We start from the raw sequence: 16,816 nt of genomic DNA on the forward strand, positions 1-16,816 counted from the left end.
TAGACTTAAAAGATTCAGCTCGTGCTAATCATTTAGACTGTATAATTAGTTATTTTTTTCAACTGCATTTAATGCTCCATGCATGTGTCCGAAGATTTGATGTGACAGATACTGCGCAAAAAATTTTGGGAACTAAACATGGCCTTAGATAATGCGGCACTAGTTTAATAAAAAGAGAGATGAAATGAGTTTCATCTAGATGAAACTATGTATGCACAATTATCGACTCTTGATGAGTCATAGAATTAAATAGAATGGAGCCTATGAAATAACAAATATGAAATAATGAATTATTGAGTGAGTTTTATCCAAATTTCATTTGTATGTTAGTGATGTGGCACTCTTGGAAACAACAAAATGAAACCTTTCATTTGTGTTGCGTCCTAAAAGAAGAATCGGAATCAAGAGAAAACGGTCTCGAAAATCCAATCCGGCAAGGAGGCGGCCCCACGAGTCAGGCTAAGCGAGTGCTTGGCTGACGCCGGGATCACCATCACCAGGCCGGCTCCTGCCGGAGGACCAATCCTCCCCATCCCGACCGACCGCGGTAGCGGTAGCAAAGCAGCAGTTGACGCCGCCCCACCTCCTCCCCGCCCGCCTCGCCCCGCCGCCGCCGCGTCCGATCGCAAGCCTCCACCTCGCCCTCCGCTTGCTGCCGGTCTTCCATCCACCTTCTGCGCGACGAATCGGCGGCGGCGGCGGCTATATCGGCGGCGCGTCGCTGCCCGCCATGGAGGCGTACAAGCTCTGGGTGCGCAGGAACCGGGACCTCGTCCGCTCCCTCGAGTCCCTCGCCAACGTAAGCCGCCCGATCCCCGCTGCCCGTTTCGCTCTCGTTGGGGTTGGGCGCCGAGAAACCTCGCCGCGCTCCTCCGCGGGTCCCGTGAGCTTAATCCGCGTGTGTCCCGTCGATTCGGGTGCTGCTCTTCGTACTAGGGGTGCGCATCTCGCTTGGGGTTGGCTGAATCGCGCGGTCTCGTGGTTGCTGGGGGGCTACTCGGCTGGGATCGTGTGCTTCGGCTGGTCCCTCTGAGCTTCATGCCCCCCCCCCCCCCCCCCCCCCCCCCTTCTTAGCCACAGAACTACAGAAGAGAGTAATAATACCACGTTGTGTTCGCGAATTTTGTCTTGGCTATGCTCTGTGGTCACGGGATAGTTGGGATCGCAAGACTTTTGTCAGGATTTCCTACCTTGGCGTCTTAATTTGAAGGGTTACGAGTTACCACTTTTGCTTATGCTGCTCGAACTCTTTTCAGGGGCTCACTTGGATACTACCTGAGCGCTTTGCCAACTCAGAGATCGCGCCAGAAGCAGGTGCTGTCAATGATCCTTCCTTCAATTGGAGTAACGTTTAGTTCCGCTTTGTGGTTTTTGTTGTCTGCCCAGCTCAAAGTCTGAATCAATGCCAATTTCTTACAATTGCAAAGGCCAATCTGTGTGAACTGTTAATGAAATGGAAACTAGGAGCTGCAACTTGCTCGTCACAAATATACTGTGAACTTTTTTAGAGGTAGAACGATGGAATGGTTATGATAGAAGAGGTATAGGTTGTACGTTCAAGATACATGGATGCCCAAATGTCAAATTCTGGGTGGGTGAAGTTGGTGTGTCCTGCCCTGTGCCCGTTACGGCATGTTGCATGTGATTCATGTGTCCAAGGCCCTTAATTTTTCAGCATTACTAATAAGTGACATAATATAGATAACATATGTTGACACAAAATTTGGCAACTGTGTTTCCTGTTTGGGTGCTGCCGTAAATGCTCACCTGGGTTTCTGAGATCTCATGTCTGCATGCACCGAGGAATACATGATATATTGTGCTTCAGGTCAAGATGCGATCAATATTATTCTGGCAAAATAATCTGTTTCTTACAAGACCAACAAAGTGCAATCTATCTTTTCCTGTTTGAAAATGCTAATAAAATCATCTAGGTACCAGAAGTCCACTGTGGACGCTGTTTGAGTTATTTCATAAATAACAAAAAAGTTATTCATTACTATCAGTCCCTTTATTTTTATGGAATTCATATGGAGCTGCCTTTGGTGGCCTTAGCACTAGAGTGATTAAGCTTACTTCAGAATCCGTGTTAACATTTTTACCCTTGAATCTTCCATTGTTAGATAAAAAGAGGTACTAATGTCATATGCTCATTTTGAACTATCCAATGTAAGAGACCATAGAAAGTTTACTCATTTGCCTGTCTGAAGATGTATTAGGGTTTGCATATAATATTCTGTATTGAACATGTTTTACTTCAGGGAATTGTATGTCTTGGGGAATCAAATTCTCTGCTATAACTAAATTATAGGATTGCAGACTGTTTGCCCAACTATTTTTGTTACTAATCCGAGATAAGACATCACAGAGCTTAGCTCTCGAATGTTACTATAATCTTGCCTAGGAAACTCAATCCTGTACGAAATAATTCAACACTTGTTCAGTTTGTAAACATATGCATACTGGCATGACAATGTTTTCAGGACATGTTTTTCTCTTCTATTTGATAGAAGTCTGTTTTGAGTGGTACATGCTTTGATTTCTTCATATTAATGTGTGCTTCATTGTCTGAACAGTATATTCGCTATTGGGTATTGTGAGTTCTGTCAACCAGCACATAATTGATGCGCCCACCGAAAACCACGCATTTGCCTCAAAGGAGCAATCTATCCCATGGGGTCTTGTTGTCTCTGTACTAAAGGATGTGGAGGCAGTTGTTGAGGTTGCTGCCCAGCACTTTGTTGGTGATGATCGCAAGTGGAGCTTCCTTGCTGTTACAGAAGCAGTGAAGTAAGACAGTTAGTTGTTGTTTTGTTGGTTGTGTATTCAGACCAACGATAACAATCTTGGAATATTTCAGAGCAGGTGTCAGGTTAGCCGCTTTTCGGGAGAGTGGATACAAGATGCTCTTACAAGGAGGGGAGGTGGCAAATGAAGAAGAGGTGACCGTTCTTGAAGATAATTATGGAGTAAATGGTAATGGAGTTCCAGTCATCTATCCGATGAATGGGCATTCCCAAAATGGTCACAAAGCTGTGACCAACGGTCTGGATGGAAAAAATGAATTTGTATCTAAGAGTCTCGAGAGAAGAGCAGTAGCTGCTTTGAACAAGTTTGGTGAGAATGCAAAGATGATGTCTGATCCTATGTGGATGAGGAGGCTCCAACCTGCGCCCGAGCCAACTGGTAATATATTTTAAACTAAATCAAGCATCCATCTATTTAATTATCTTGGTATTTCCATTGGATACTTCTGGGACTACAATTTTTTCTTATAGCGAGTTAAATCTTCTGTTCTGTGCAGTCTCAGTTGTCGAGAAGCCAACTTTGGCAAGTATTTGGTCTGCTAAAGGGGGTACTGGGCGCTTATTTGTTTTAGGGGAGGTTGTTCACATATTCAGGCCACTTGTTTATGTACTTCTAATCAGAAAGTTTGGAATCAGATCATGGACCCCCTGGTTAGTGTCGCTAGCTGTGGAACTGACAAGTCTTGGCTTCCATTCACATGCGACTGATCTAAATCATAGGGGAGGGAAAGTGCATCAGCTCTCCTCAGCTGAGAGGGATGAGGCAAGTTGATTTGAGCTCTCTTAACTACTTCTGTGTTTTTTTACCATATGCTTACTGTTGCTGAACTAGATATTCTTTGGTTTGATTCCATCAGTTGAGGAGGAGAAAGATGATGTGGGCCCTTTATGTGATGAGAGATCCTTTCTTTGCCAGTTATACCAAGTAATGAACACCCGGCCCTAGATGCTCATTGCTTGACTGATTTGAACCATTTATGCTCATGTCTACATTGTGTCCTGACAGGCGTCATCTCCAGAAGGCTGAACAGGTGCTGAATCCGGTGCCATTGATTGGTTTCCTTACAGGTATGTATGTCTTTCATGCCTTTGATGTATTTGTATTCCGTAAAAACATGCTACAACAAGCTTTTCTTGCTTGATACATCGCAGGTAAACTTGTAGAGCTACTGGAAGGGGTTCAGACAAGATATACATACACGTCAGGTTCATAGAGATGGCAGGATAGATGTCTGAGCTTGGTTCCTGATTTGGAGGACCTTCTTGCTTCGTGTGAGTTGGTGGATGGGTTATGTTTTACTGGCCTAAAACGTGTGCCCAGACCTGCATTCCCATTTCCTCGGCAGGTGTGGCATTGTTGTCCTTATGAGTTATGACATATATGAGGCTGCTAAGCTGCGGCCACTTTCATCCATATTGGCAGATGAGAACTAAGAATCCAAGTATATAATTCTAATGCGGATGTAATGCTAAGAACCGGCACTATATCTGGAACGCATCATGCATGAGCTAATGGAAAGTGGAAAAGAATGTTTGATTATATTTATTTGTTTCTTCTTTTATTGCGAAATTTGCGTTGGATGACGTTAACAGTAAGTGATTTGTGCTTGGATCGGATGAGGACCTTATCTTGAAACTTTTATCCATATCGCTCATGGTTTAAATGGTACCAGCTAGATCAAGAGCTGATCCAGATGGCATTTAACAGGTAGAACTGAGGTCTGTTTGAATTATCATTGCGACATGGAGTTTGTAAAATTGTTATCCGAACCCAGAGCCCAGAAACACAAAGCCTCCTTGAGAAACCTTGCATGTTCTTTTCCCAGAGGCATCTGAAATTTGAAAAACTTATGTAATCCTTGCAACATGTATATAATTTGCTGAATTTTGTACGCACAACACGCATCCAATATACCACATGATGCACTGATTTTACAAGCATGACAGATGATATCACAGGCGTGCCATAGTTCTGTTCAGGGTCAGCTCATCGCTTGCTACAGATGAAGCATTTGTGGCCTTGCTAAGAGACTCGCTATGACTGGACTGCGAGCTGATGTAGGAGAGGGACTGCAGCCACGACACAAGTACTGGCTTCCGAGTGACATCATCAGACTCTGCGACATGGGCGTGCATGTCATCGAGGAGCACATCCTGCCCTTCCTTCGGTAGCAGAGTCACTAATTCTGCCAGCTCCTTCAGCAGGTAAGGGAATGACTGCAAAGATAAGGAAAATCTGAGTTACTATAAAACATAGAACATCTTTGGTTTGCTGAGCATCACCAGGAAACAAAGACAAGATAGCCTCCATCTTCATAAACATTCAGCCAGCACATGAGAAATAGTCAGTTTGCTTGTATTTCTACTAAAATTCTGCAGACTGAGAAACCAATACCTGAATGCGATACATGAGAAATCTATTGCTCTACAAAACATGAGGGGGGAAGAAATGGCCATATAATCTAACCTGAATATCCACAAGGAAGATTAATCTCAGCAACAGATCCAATGTTTTCTTACAAGGTTCGGTGCTTTCTTCCCATGATCTCCATAAGGATTTGCCCTGAACCTTTGCACTATCACAAAGATCCTTAGCCTTGACAACAAGGCTATGGATACAAAAAAGAATGGCAGGGCTCCCTGCAGGAATATGCCGAACAATTGCTGCGACTCCTGATGCTAATCCATCGAATGGGGTTACCCCAGGATAATCCTATCAAGGAAAAACATCAGAAAAAACAAGTCATCTTCCAGTGATAAAACAAATAGAGAAAAAGATGCTGAGTGAACTACCTCCAAAGATCTTTTGATGTAGTAAAAGATAAGTTGCTCTTTCAAAGCTGTTCGGTCATCCTGATCAGCGTCATTGCCAGATGACAGGAAAGATACCATCACAGAATGTGAAGCACTTGTAACTTTCTCATTTGAATGCTGTAGGTATCTTGTTTGTGCTAAGGAGCACAATTTTCAATGCCGGAAATCTTGAAAAAAATGTAACAAAATAACAAAAAAGAAGACAAAACAATACAACAGAATATACAAAGGATACAAGAACATGATTGAAGCCACTTTATCCCGAAACATATGAGCTGGTATGAGGCCAATACAAGTTGGCACAACCCGCAGGTAAAACAGTAAGCGTGACGTCTGAACCTCATCTCTGTGCCAAATATATCTTGTTCCAGCCAAGCTTGGTAAATCTACAACAAACCAAACACAAATTAAAATTAACAATCACAAGCACATCCTAGCAATCAAAACATAACCGAAAGATAGGTGCCATTGAAATAACCTGGTTGATTTATCAATTCAGCATATGAAGGCATAGACTCAATAAACAAAGTAATTGCTGCTGCATTTTCTTGACTGAGACGAGTACAGCACGCCGGACTGGCCTCTGTGTACTCAGGAAGACGCCAGGCGCCTCAGATGCTCCACACATGAGAATGCCACCAAGATTTTAGCAGCAACCTCGGGTTGGAACCCCTCTGAGGACTTAGCACTTAGCCTATGTTTAGTGACCTTAGCTGCAAAGACTACAACCATAAGAAATGAGGCCTCAGCAATCTTGTCAATCGCAGTAATCAATTCATCATGCTTTCCCCAGTGCAGCAGCACTGCTGCACGAAGATGACAATAAATCTCCTGTGCATACTCCCACACACAACTTTCAACAAACTTTTTAGCCTTGTCACTGGCATATGAGTACTGATTGCAAAGAATCCCAGTAACCGGACCAGCCTCTTTGAAAAGGATACTATCCAGGTGTTGGTTGACCTTAGCCTTGACAACCTCAGCTGCGTTCCCTTCAGCACTTTCAACTGACAACCTGAGCATATCCGGCAGAGGGAGTAGCTCCTTCAGTAATCCCATACAGACACACTGTAAAACCGGTTCATGGAACATGACCTGCCCACACTGTGTTAAGCCCAATGCGACACACTGAACAAGGATATGCTGATCATCAGCAGGCCTCTCTTCCAAAACAACCCTCTCAGCTGCAAACCGAATTGTCCGCTCAGGCGCCTCTTTCAACCGTGGATCAAAGTCCAGCCGGTACCTCGCCGAAGCAACCCTCAGTGCTCGCAATCCACCGCATGCCACCATGACCACTGGAAACAGCACATAACCCTCGCCCTTGCACTTCTCTGGCGAAATCATCTCAAATAGCACCTGAACCTTCCGCATCCTCCTCCACTCAACAAACCCCATTACCAGCCACTCTACCAGCTTGAGCACCCGAACACCGACAGCCAGGTTCCCAATCCTCCCACAAATCCTAAGCAAGGACACAAGAATCCTTCTGAATTGCACCTCATCAGCAGACGCCAGCGTGTAACCAATCCCGGCAAGTGCAAGGTGATCAAGATCACCGATGCTCTGGCCCCCTAGTTCCACACCCTCAAGCATGCGACCCACAGCCCCAACAGGATCATCACCATCGTGGCCACTGTCAGACTCACCACTGCCGAGATTCTTTGCGGGGGAGCTCCCCAAGGTCTCATTGCTTGGGGGATCCTTGGCACTCTTAGCGAAGGCGCGAGCGCCGAGGAGGAGGAGACGAGGGGATATCGGGAGGGAGTCCGGGGAGGGAGGCGGGGAGGAGGTGCGGGGACGCGGCGAGCAGCGGGGCGACGAGGCGCGGGTGGAGCGGGAGGAGAGGGAGGAGGATGCGCGACGTGCGCGGAGTGAGGGGTCGGAGCGCGCGGCGGTTGGGAGGGTGGGAGGGGTCTCGAGTGCGGCGAGGGCGTCGGCGGGGGGGAGAGGAGGAGGGGTCGCGGAGGCGCGACCACGCGGAGAGTATGGCGGCCCGGGAGGGCGGGGCGGCGGGGGCGGAGGGGGGCGGCGCGAAGGTGGCGGACTCCGAGGCGGTCGGCGAGGGGGGGACGCGAAGGCGGAGGCGGCCGGTCCCGGTCGGGGCGGCGGTGGCGCCATGGCAACTGGCAAGTGGGTCCGGTCGGGGAGGAAGGGAAGCAGTTGAGATTTCTAAAGACTAGACTCAGGGAAAGCGGAAAAGCAAAAGGCACGCTGAGATCATACTCCCGTCAAATCACCATGGAATTCGAATGAATTTTGACATGTTTGACTGAGACATTGAAATTATGCTAGAATTTCGAACAAAGCTCAGCATGTTTCAAATTCCAATGAAAGAATCTTTGCTCATGCAGTTGGATTTTTACTGTTCTATCAAGATGCTTTAGACTGTCCGCTCCCTCCAGTATGCTGGTAGCGTAAAAGTGCCACCACCGGGCCACGGTAAAATAGAGAAGGCTCTCGTTTCCTCTGTTTCAGGCCCTTCCCACCCCGTAAACACAAAAAGCCATAAATACAAAATAGTGCAAAGGAATCTTACTAATTTGAAGTACTAAATGAAGTCTATTTACAAAACTTTTTGCATGGATGGGCTGTAAATCGCGAGACGAATCTAATGAGCCTATTTAATCCATAATTTGCAACAGTGATGATACAGTAACCATCCGCTAATTATTGATTAATCATGGATTAATTAGCATCATTAGATTCGTCTCGCGATTTACAACCCATTTGTGCAAAAAGTTTTATAAATAGACTTCATTTAGTATTTCAAATTGGCAAAATTACCACGCAAAATTTTTTTGCGTTTACATGTAAACTCAACTAAACAGGGCCTCAATGGAATAGCAGGAAACCGCAATGTTCTGCGCTGGCTCACCTCGCGTCTGTTGCCGCTGCTGGAAGCTGCTCCGCGCTGCGTCTCCGCACCGTGCTGTGCCTAGGGGTGGTAATGGGCCATGGCCCTAATGGCCTCTTCACAGCCCAATAAAACCCTTAAAATTTTTAGTTCAAAAATACATATGTTTAGAGCCCGGCCTTTTTAGAGTCCGATCCTTAGATTTTCTAGTTCAAAATGTTGGGCCCTTTACCACCCCTAGCTGTGCCTCCACCGGCGCCTGCGCGTCGCGCCTCTGCCTCGGCACCGCGCCACGCCACAACGCTGCTGTCGCACCTTCGCGCCGCCGTGCCCCACTTTCGCCTCCGCCTCCACGCCACGCCTCTGTCACGCTTTCCGCCTGCGCCTCTGCCCCACGAATATAGAGTATAGACAGCCTCCAAGAGCTTTTATAAAATCTAGTCTCTAGACCCTGTTTAGTTCCCAAAAATTTTTCTACAGTATCCGTTACATCGAATCTTCAAACATATGCATGAAGCATTAAATTCAGTTTAAAAAATAATTAATTACACAGTTTAATTGTAAATGACGAGATGAATCTTTTAAGCATAATTAGTTCATGATTGGACATTAATTGTCAAATAACAACGAAAGTACTACAGTATCCAAATTCAAAATTTTTCAGGAACTAAACATGGACTAAATTATCATTGGAGAGTTATTTGAGCAAAAATCGTTTTTCATATCTTTGTATGTTCTAGCAACCTTTTTATATTTTGTGTATAGTCTATAAAATCATCTTTACTCTTTATTTTTGGCTAGCATGAAATTTAGAATAGAGAATATTTAAATTTGGATATTCAATTGAAGAGACTGTTGGAGAGTAATTTTTCACCAAAATCACTATTTCTATACTCTAAATTAAGGAAGGTATAAAGAATCTTTTAGAGGTGCTATTAGACGCGTCTGACCTCTGTCTGTCTTCTTTATTCCCTACTCTATTCCCGCCCCACGAATTCCTGCGCATCACAAACTTTTTCTTCCAAACAAAGGAGCCATGTGGGCCCACTGCGCACTCATCAAGCCTGCTCGGCAATCTGCTCCTGGAGTGTGTGAGTGAGTTGAGGGCGGAGCTATCCCTTTCTTTCCCCGTCCCAAACGGCCGAGACGAGAGCAAGCGCCACCACCCTAGCCCAGGAGAAGAGAGGGAGCCGAGGAAGAGTGTCAGCTATGGGGGATGTGGGGAGGAGCTCCATACTGGTGCACATCCTGGTGATCGCCCTCTGCCTGGCCGCCTTCGGCTTCGCCATCGCCGCCGAGCGCCGCCGCAGCACGGTACTGAACACACTCCCGCAAGTTGCTTCCTTTTCCCCTTTGCCTCCCGCATCCATAACCAGCAAGCATCCTGCAAGCACCGTGCGCCGCTAGGGCGCGCGGAGATCTGGGGTTGGATTTTCACGCTTGTATTGAAGATTCCTGCTATTTGGTTTAGCACAAAGGGTTTTGCGACTAGCTTTTTTTCAAAAAAAATATATTTAATAACGAAATCAGCAAGCGCCTATCCTGCTATCCCAGCCCTAACAGATCCAATCGTAACAGTAGGACTAATTACTCGACTGCCGTTGCTACGTTTTGTGTATCTTGTCTGTAGCACTTGTTGGTTATCCACGATCTAGGGTGGACAGTGCGGAATTGGTGGTGGTAGAGTACCTTAAGACATTATTTTTACTTAATCTTTTTACTTTTTTTAGAAAAAAAGTCACTCCGCACGGCAGTCCATTTGTACTTGGTTATGCTACTGCGTTGTCATGTGCAGATATGTGTTACTGAATTTTGCATTCGAAACCCTTACTTTTATCAAGATGATATTTTAAACATCGTGTTGGTAAAAATCGCTGTGCTCATGTTATGTTGAATGCAAATAGTCTTTGAGCATATATTCTTCCTATGTTGGAACAGAGTGGAGCCAGTCAATCTCTTGGGCAAGGCTTATTATTTGTTCATTCTTAAAGAAGCAACATAGATCAAGCTGCTTAACAATCTTGAACAACCAATCTGGCTCATGCCATTGCCACAGCTGGCTCCTGGGCCTGATATTTCTTCTTTGCTCCAATGGGGCCAATTTCGAGGTTGATATTGAAAAGGTTGGATTTAGACTTGAATAGGGAAAGACAGATTTGTGATTTCACTATAGGTATTTGAGCTTTGGAAAACAAGCTGGGAATATTTATGCCCCCTTAACACTCTGCTAGTTAACATCTTTTTGATCAAGCACAACCTCCACAGCTTGCATACTACAAGAACCGACAAGCATCCAATTTAGTTTCTTTCACTAAGCTGTATGATTTAAGATAGAGTACTTATGGTTAGTTATTGGAATCAACACCATGAGGCCAGATACAATGTTCCAGACCGTATGATATTCGGTTTTGCGAATATTTTGAGCTATTTGGTTTAAACAAGGGTTTCACGACCGTCCTTTTTCTTGGGTAATGGAATAAGCAAATTATAAAAAGCGCAGTCTGCACAGTCCCAGCACATCCAAGACAAAAGTTGGACTAACCACTCAAATATTATTGCTGAGTCTTAAGTCTAGTTGGCATCACTTGTTTGCTGTTCATCATGTTTTAGGAAGAACATAGACTGGTTTGGTAATGGTATAGAATATCTGAAATTTTCCTTTTAATTCATTCATACTCTGTTGTGCTATCGTCATTGTGTTATCATGTGTAGTAATATGTCTTGCTGGATTATTTGTTTGTAACCCTTACTTTTATCTGAGACATTGTGTTTGTACCAATCTTTTTTATCATGCTACGTTTAGGAAAATAGTTGAGTGATTCTTTCTATGTTCAAACAGAGTGGATTGAGTCATTCTCTTGGGGAAGGCTTATTCTTTGTTGATTATTAATGAAGCAATATATTGGCTGTCTAACAACCTTTTAACGAACCAAATATTAGATCTTATGGGTAACAGTCAATAAGCTCAGTTAATGCTGTACTTGGCCCAACGTTCGGCATGCCCATCTGGCTCATAGTAAATAAAGCAATTTAATCTTTATTTTTATATGTCAAAAACCATTCAGCATGTGCTGTTGACTATGGTACATAAGAATTAGGGCCTGTTTGGGATTGCTCTTCTCCACATTTTTAGCTCCATGGATTGGACTTCCTCCCAAATACCCGAACTCCACCAAGCTCTAGATCAACCAACTCCACAGAGCTGGAGGCCTCCCCAGTTCATTTTGGTGGATTTAGTGGGCAGGTAAAGGTGTGCTCTAGAGATTGGTGGAGCTGCTCCACCATGGAGTTTTGGAGTAGGCTGATGTTGGAGTATAAGTGAATTGCCCACCTCTCCCTATCAGCTTAAGCTTTTGGGTTGAATTGGTTGGAGCATGCAACTCAATATGGTATCAGGGCCAGAGGTCTCGAGTTCGAATCCTGGCGGGCGCAATTAAATAAAATAATTGCAGCCCACTCCAATCTCCACGTATGCGGCCTGAGGGAGCCTGCACGTGAGGGGGAGTGTTGGAGTATAAGTGAATTGCCCACCTCTCCCTATCAGCTTAACCTTTTGGGTTGAATTGGTTGGAGCATGCAACTCAATAGCTGAAAATCGTGGAGTTGAAAGCTACCAAACAGTATCTTAGTTTGCTAGAACATATTTTACAAAGCTGCATGAGAGTCTCTTCTGATCTTGAATTGTTGTTACCTTTTACTTTTTTATAACAGGGTTCAATAGTCACGGACAGCTCCAATACTACATTTTGTGTTTATGACTCCGATATTGCTACTGGCTATGGTGTTGGTGCTTTCCTGTTTCTTCTCTCAGGCCACTCACTGCTTATGGGTCTTACGAAGTGCATGTGCTTCGGTGCACCACTTGCGCCAGGTGGAAGCAGAGCCTGGTCCATTATATACTTCGCATCATCATGGTTATTTCTGAGCTCTCTTACATGTGATCCCAAGAAAGAAAACTTTTATACTTGCCAAGTTTTGTGGCCAACCATATAAATTTTCATGGCATATTTGCAGGGTCACATTTGCAATTGCAGAGGCGTGCCTAATTGCTGGAGCAACAAAGAATGCATACCACACCAAGTATAGGGATATGGTATATGCTGGTAACTGGACCTGTCAATCTCTGCGCAAAGGAGTGTTCATTGCCGGAGCAGTCTTTGTGGTCTTCACCATGATTCTGGACGTGTACTTCTACATGTACTATGCAAAGGCCACCAGCCAAGCTGCCAAAAAGATCAGTAAGACAACCCCGAGCGTTGGCATGACTGGCTATGCATGAGCAACCTAATAGAATTCTCGCCTGATAGAAAAAGAGACTATTTCTATTTGTGGTATTTTCTGTAACACTGCAGTGAGTGATTTTAGGATATGACTTAGTTTTGCGTAAATGTTGGTTACTATATATGTGTATTGTTTGATCCTTGCAAAACCAAAGTACTCTTGCGATGCTATCTTGTCTGCTAGAACATAACAAATATCAAACCGTTGATTGTGTGGGATTTTCGATGCGGATGTATGGACTATGGACCAGTCCAACCCATGTAAGCAAAATGTCTGCAACAAACAAAATGACCTTGTCATTTGAACATTTTGGGTGATGGGTATTGTTGGGAGTATGGGTCACGGACCCGAAAAGCACAGGAGCGAGAGGGAGAAAATTTAGGTTGTTCATGTGCTTAGGGTGTGTTAACAAGGTAGTCGAGCCCGTGTAAATACCTGTTCGCATTGCTTATATATATATAAGGTGCATTGAGGAGGTTAATATGGATTTCTGTTACACATCTCCCAATTTGGCATATACAGACATATACAACATTTTTCCTACAAGCGACATAAGCGCAAATGGAACGTGAACTACTATTAACTTGGCTCCCAATACAATTTTAAGGAGGAATGTTGCAACTAAGCACTAAGGATGAAAGAAACTTCAAAAGATTCTTTTCTGACTTGGGTCAATACCTTGTAAATGATAGATTGCTCAGCTAACACTTCCAGCCTCTCTTGTATAGCTCCCTCTCTCCCCTTTCCCTCCAAGTAGTTACTCGGTAGTTGTCTATTGTTTTGTTGCTCTTACCCTGTAAGTATTTCTTTTCTTTGATCGGACCCTCTAAATAAAATTTTCACAGTGGGGACCTCCCTCGCTGTGTTTTCCAGGTTCAAAAAAAAAAACTTGGTTCCCAAAGATAAACCAGAGATACCAATGAATTGAAAAGAGTGTTAATCAGCTACTAGATGCTTTTCAAATTCATAACAACATGAGATACAATACAACAATCCCCGTCAGATGTTATGATCACTTTCAACGATCGATGGGAATAGGTTGGCGGCGAATAGCATCGAGCTCCCATGCAGGAATAAAACACATTATTGATTTTGTTCCAACCAGTGGATGGTGGATGGAGCAAGTTTTCAGGAAGTTACACACGGCAGCTGAGATTGCAAGCAAGAAAAGCTAAGAGTAGACGTCGATGCCCCAGAACTTGGCAGGCTGGTTGCTGCGGCAGTTCTTGTCGATGGCCTTGATCTCCTCCATGTCCTCGTCTGAGATGTCGAAGTCAAAGACCTCCAGGTTCTCCTGCAGCCTCTCCACCTTGGAGGTCTTGGGGATCACCACCGCGTTCTTCTGGAGGCCCCACCGGAGGACCAGCTGTGCAGGTGTCTTGCCGTACTTCTCGGCCAACTCCGGCCATGGATTTGCAGCGAGCAAGTTGATCATCACAAAGGCAGGTTTGCACGATGCAAGGTACTCAAATCGAATGTTCCTCTAACATAGCATAAAAAATGAAAAAAGAAGGCGACAGCGCAATTTAGTAGTGAAGATTTGGGATAACAGCCACCTTGATGACAGGGTCGTCGAGGCATGAGAGTGAACTGAACAGCTTGGTGTTGGCAGTAGAGCCACCCAAGGGGGTGTGGGCGGTGACACAGATGCCGTGCTTCTGGCAGAATTTGACAAGAGAATCACGCTGGAAGTAGGGGTGCATCTCAATTTGGTTAACAGCAGGCTTTATCTTGGCATAGGCCAAGCAGTCTCTGGTGAGGAAGACGCCATAGTTGCTGCAAAAATAGCTGTAATTATTAGATTTGTGAAGCTGACTTCCTGTACCATGACAAACGTACGTGGAAGTAACAGATTGAGAAGGTGCAGGATGTAACACAGCTCTTCTGGTTGTTCTGAACCTGAATCTTCAGGATCGGTGACTTGTATTAATGAAAGTACTAGGTCAAATAATTTCCAATATAACTCTATAAGTAAAGAAAACCCTGGCTATCACCAAAAGATAATAATAAGACTATACTGAGCCATCGACCAATTTCTAACATTAATCAATCACATGATACAAGACAGCTAAACATATAAAGCTCAAAAATCTCCAAACTTCCAGTCAACAAATCATAGAAACAGGGGAAAATAGTAACACTGGTCCACTTCTTACCTGATTCCAATGCTGCGAACCAGTCCCATATTAACAAGATCTTCCATTGCATGCCATGTTGCCTCCAGTGAGACAGTGGTATCAATGTCTAGCACACCATCTTCACCAATAACTAGCAAATGTGCCAATTTCTGTAGAAAGCAAAACGAAAAAGGACCGAGTCAGCCAATGAGAAAATGTACCTGCTCCATATCATTTAGATAAGGGTAAAAGGAGTACCAGTGTGCCTAGAAGCCACTGGGAAGTGAACAAGATACAGATCAAGGTAATCTAACTTCAACTTCTTCAAGCTATCCTTACAGGCTTCAATGACATGCCCATGATCTGAGTTCCACAGCTACAAAAACAACAAATGCAGATCCTTCAGAAGAAAAAAAAGGGGGGAAACAGGAAATAAAGGTGCAGTAGAATGGAGAATGTATAGCATTGGGGTTCAGGTGCCAAGGTGAAAGTCTATCAGGGTCCCAATCACATCTCTCGTGCATCATTATAATTCCAAAAGGTTTGAAATGCAGTAGCACACTGGATTTAAGAGGACACAACTCATATTTACCACTGAGAGCTAATCATGACTGGGTACAAACCAGTACTGGTATTTGTAGTCACTCTAGAGACTGGTGATAGATTTTAACTTTTTAAGGCTTTTCAGTTTCAGCTTAGCTAACACTGGCAATATATGATGTATACCGACTCTGGAGTAAAATTCAGTGCCAGACTCCCGGATGTTTCTCACGATATTTGGTCTAGCTTAAAGCCGATCACTCTTTCTCGATCCTGTGATTCGGAATACTTGGTTAACTCTTAACCCCAGTATGGCCATGCATTTCCTGATCCGAATCACTCGAGGGGCCCAGAGATATCTCTCTCTTGTAGAGAGGGGCAAATCCCATCTTGACCGACTATATCTCACGGCATGCTTGTTGACAGACCCGAAAGCCACCTTTATGACTATCCTGTTACGGTGCAGCGTTTGATGGCTCCTAAGTAAGTCGGTTTACATCTTGAGTACATACGACGATCTCAGGTCTTAGGACACAGCGTACATATTGTGTAATGAGAAGTCATCATCTCGTGTTGGGTCGGTTCAGTCTCATGTCTCACATGAGCCCACATTATTAGTTTGACATCCCCATGTCCATGACTTGTGAAACGTACTCAATCAACTAATACATGTGCTAGTCTAATATTCATGTGTCCTCAAATGAACTCTGACTAGGAACATTTTAAAATATTCATACAAGTATAGAGTTTCACAAATACTTCACATAAGCATTAATCAATACAAGTAGCCATCCATGAATATTCAAGGTACACTTTATTAACCATGAATACAAAAAAATATGATTGCCTCTAGGGCATATTTCCAACAGTCTCCCACTTGCACTAGAGTCAATCTAGAATGTATCTAATACTCATTACTCTTGTGTGCCTCTCATGCTTGGGCTGTGGAAGGGGTTTTGTCAACGGATCTTAAATGTTCAGGTCCGTGTGTATTTTGCATATCTTGATCTCACCCCGATCGATGAACTCTCGAATGAACACAAGCTTCTTCTTCATTTTTAATGAAGCCAAACCCTTTGACTACTTCATCAAAACGAATATTCCAACTCCGAGTGCTTGCTTTAATCCATAAATTGATTTTTGAAGCTTGCATATCTTTCCAGCATTGGTCGGATCAACAAAAACTCGGGCTGCATCATATATACACGTCCTCGATCAGATTTCATTAAGAAAAAGCTGTTTTGACATCCATCTGCCATATTTCATAATCGAAATATGCAGCAATAGCTAGAATAATCCGAACAGATTTAAGCATCGCCACGGGCGAGAAAGTCTCGTCGTAGTCAACTCTTGAACTTGTCGAAAACTTTTTGCGACAAGTCGAGCTTATAGATGTGAAC

General features: G+C 44.1%; 2 protein-coding genes and 2 pseudogenes across 4 annotated transcripts; 2 read left to right on the plus strand and 2 right to left on the minus strand.

Moving 5' to 3' along the window:
• The first annotated feature begins 495 nt into the window (after nucleotides 1–495).
• LOC120654499 (peroxisome biogenesis protein 16-like) lies at nucleotides 496–4,353 on the plus strand. 2 transcript variants are annotated; one of them, XM_039932046.1, is made up of 8 exons: nucleotides 496–799; nucleotides 1,257–1,314; nucleotides 2,577–2,790; nucleotides 2,861–3,186; nucleotides 3,305–3,570; nucleotides 3,665–3,732; nucleotides 3,814–3,875; nucleotides 3,960–4,353. In XM_039932046.1, the coding sequence occupies exons 1-8, from the start codon at nucleotides 731–733 to the stop codon at nucleotides 4,019–4,021; spliced, it is 1,125 nt and encodes a 374-aa protein (XP_039787980.1). In that variant the 5' UTR covers nucleotides 496–730; the 3' UTR covers nucleotides 4,022–4,353. The 2 variants fall into 2 exon arrangements, with proteins under 2 accessions (XP_039787980.1, XP_039787979.1); XM_039932045.1 differs by having other exon boundaries at nucleotides 513–799; nucleotides 3,814–4,353.
• Nucleotides 4,354–4,640: 287 nt separating this feature from the next.
• LOC120654498 lies at nucleotides 4,641–7,757 on the minus strand (annotated as a pseudogene). Its single transcript, XR_005667080.1, has 5 exons — nucleotides 6,100–7,757; nucleotides 5,857–6,007; nucleotides 5,601–5,748; nucleotides 5,275–5,520; nucleotides 4,641–5,024 (listed from the first exon to the last, which is right to left on the minus strand). The product of XR_005667080.1 is annotated as an uncharacterized LOC120654498 (transcript).
• A 1,772-nt stretch (nucleotides 7,758–9,529) lies between these two features.
• On the plus strand, nucleotides 9,530–12,982 carry LOC120654500. The gene is made up of 3 exons (XM_039932047.1): nucleotides 9,530–9,792; nucleotides 12,190–12,392; nucleotides 12,493–12,982. The coding sequence occupies exons 1-3, from the start codon at nucleotides 9,688–9,690 to the stop codon at nucleotides 12,755–12,757; spliced, it is 573 nt and encodes a 190-aa protein (XP_039787981.1). The 5' UTR covers nucleotides 9,530–9,687; the 3' UTR covers nucleotides 12,758–12,982.
• Nucleotides 12,983–13,683: 701 nt separating this feature from the next.
• The window catches only part of LOC120654287, a 13,323-nt pseudogene continuing 10,190 nt past the window's right edge, over nucleotides 13,684–16,816 (minus strand).

The sequence above is a fragment of the Panicum virgatum genome, chromosome 1N (assembly GCF_016808335.1).
Source record: "Panicum virgatum strain AP13 chromosome 1N, P.virgatum_v5, whole genome shotgun sequence".
Classification (NCBI taxonomy): Eukaryota; Viridiplantae; Streptophyta; class Magnoliopsida; order Poales; family Poaceae; genus Panicum; species Panicum virgatum.

Excerpts from the sequence above, each read along its gene's own strand:
- LOC120654500 (XM_039932047.1), top strand. The coding sequence starts at position 9,688 with ATGGGGGATGTGGGGAGGAGCTCCATACTGGTGCACATCCTGGTGATC. Across the intron at positions 9,793-12,189 it reads CCGAGCGCCGCCGCAGCACG|GGTTCAATAGTCACGGACAG; the intron begins GTACTGAACACA and ends TTTTTATAACAG. Across the intron at positions 12,393-12,492 it reads ATATACTTCGCATCATCATG|GGTCACATTTGCAATTGCAG; the intron begins GTTATTTCTGAG and ends GCATATTTGCAG.
- LOC120654499 (XM_039932045.1), top strand. The coding sequence starts at position 731 with ATGGAGGCGTACAAGCTCTGGGTGCGCAGGAACCGGGACCTCGTCCGC. Across the intron at positions 1,315-2,576 it reads AGAGATCGCGCCAGAAGCAG|TATATTCGCTATTGGGTATT; the intron begins GTGCTGTCAATG and ends TTGTCTGAACAG. Across the intron at positions 3,187-3,304 it reads ACCTGCGCCCGAGCCAACTG|TCTCAGTTGTCGAGAAGCCA; the intron begins GTAATATATTTT and ends TGTTCTGTGCAG.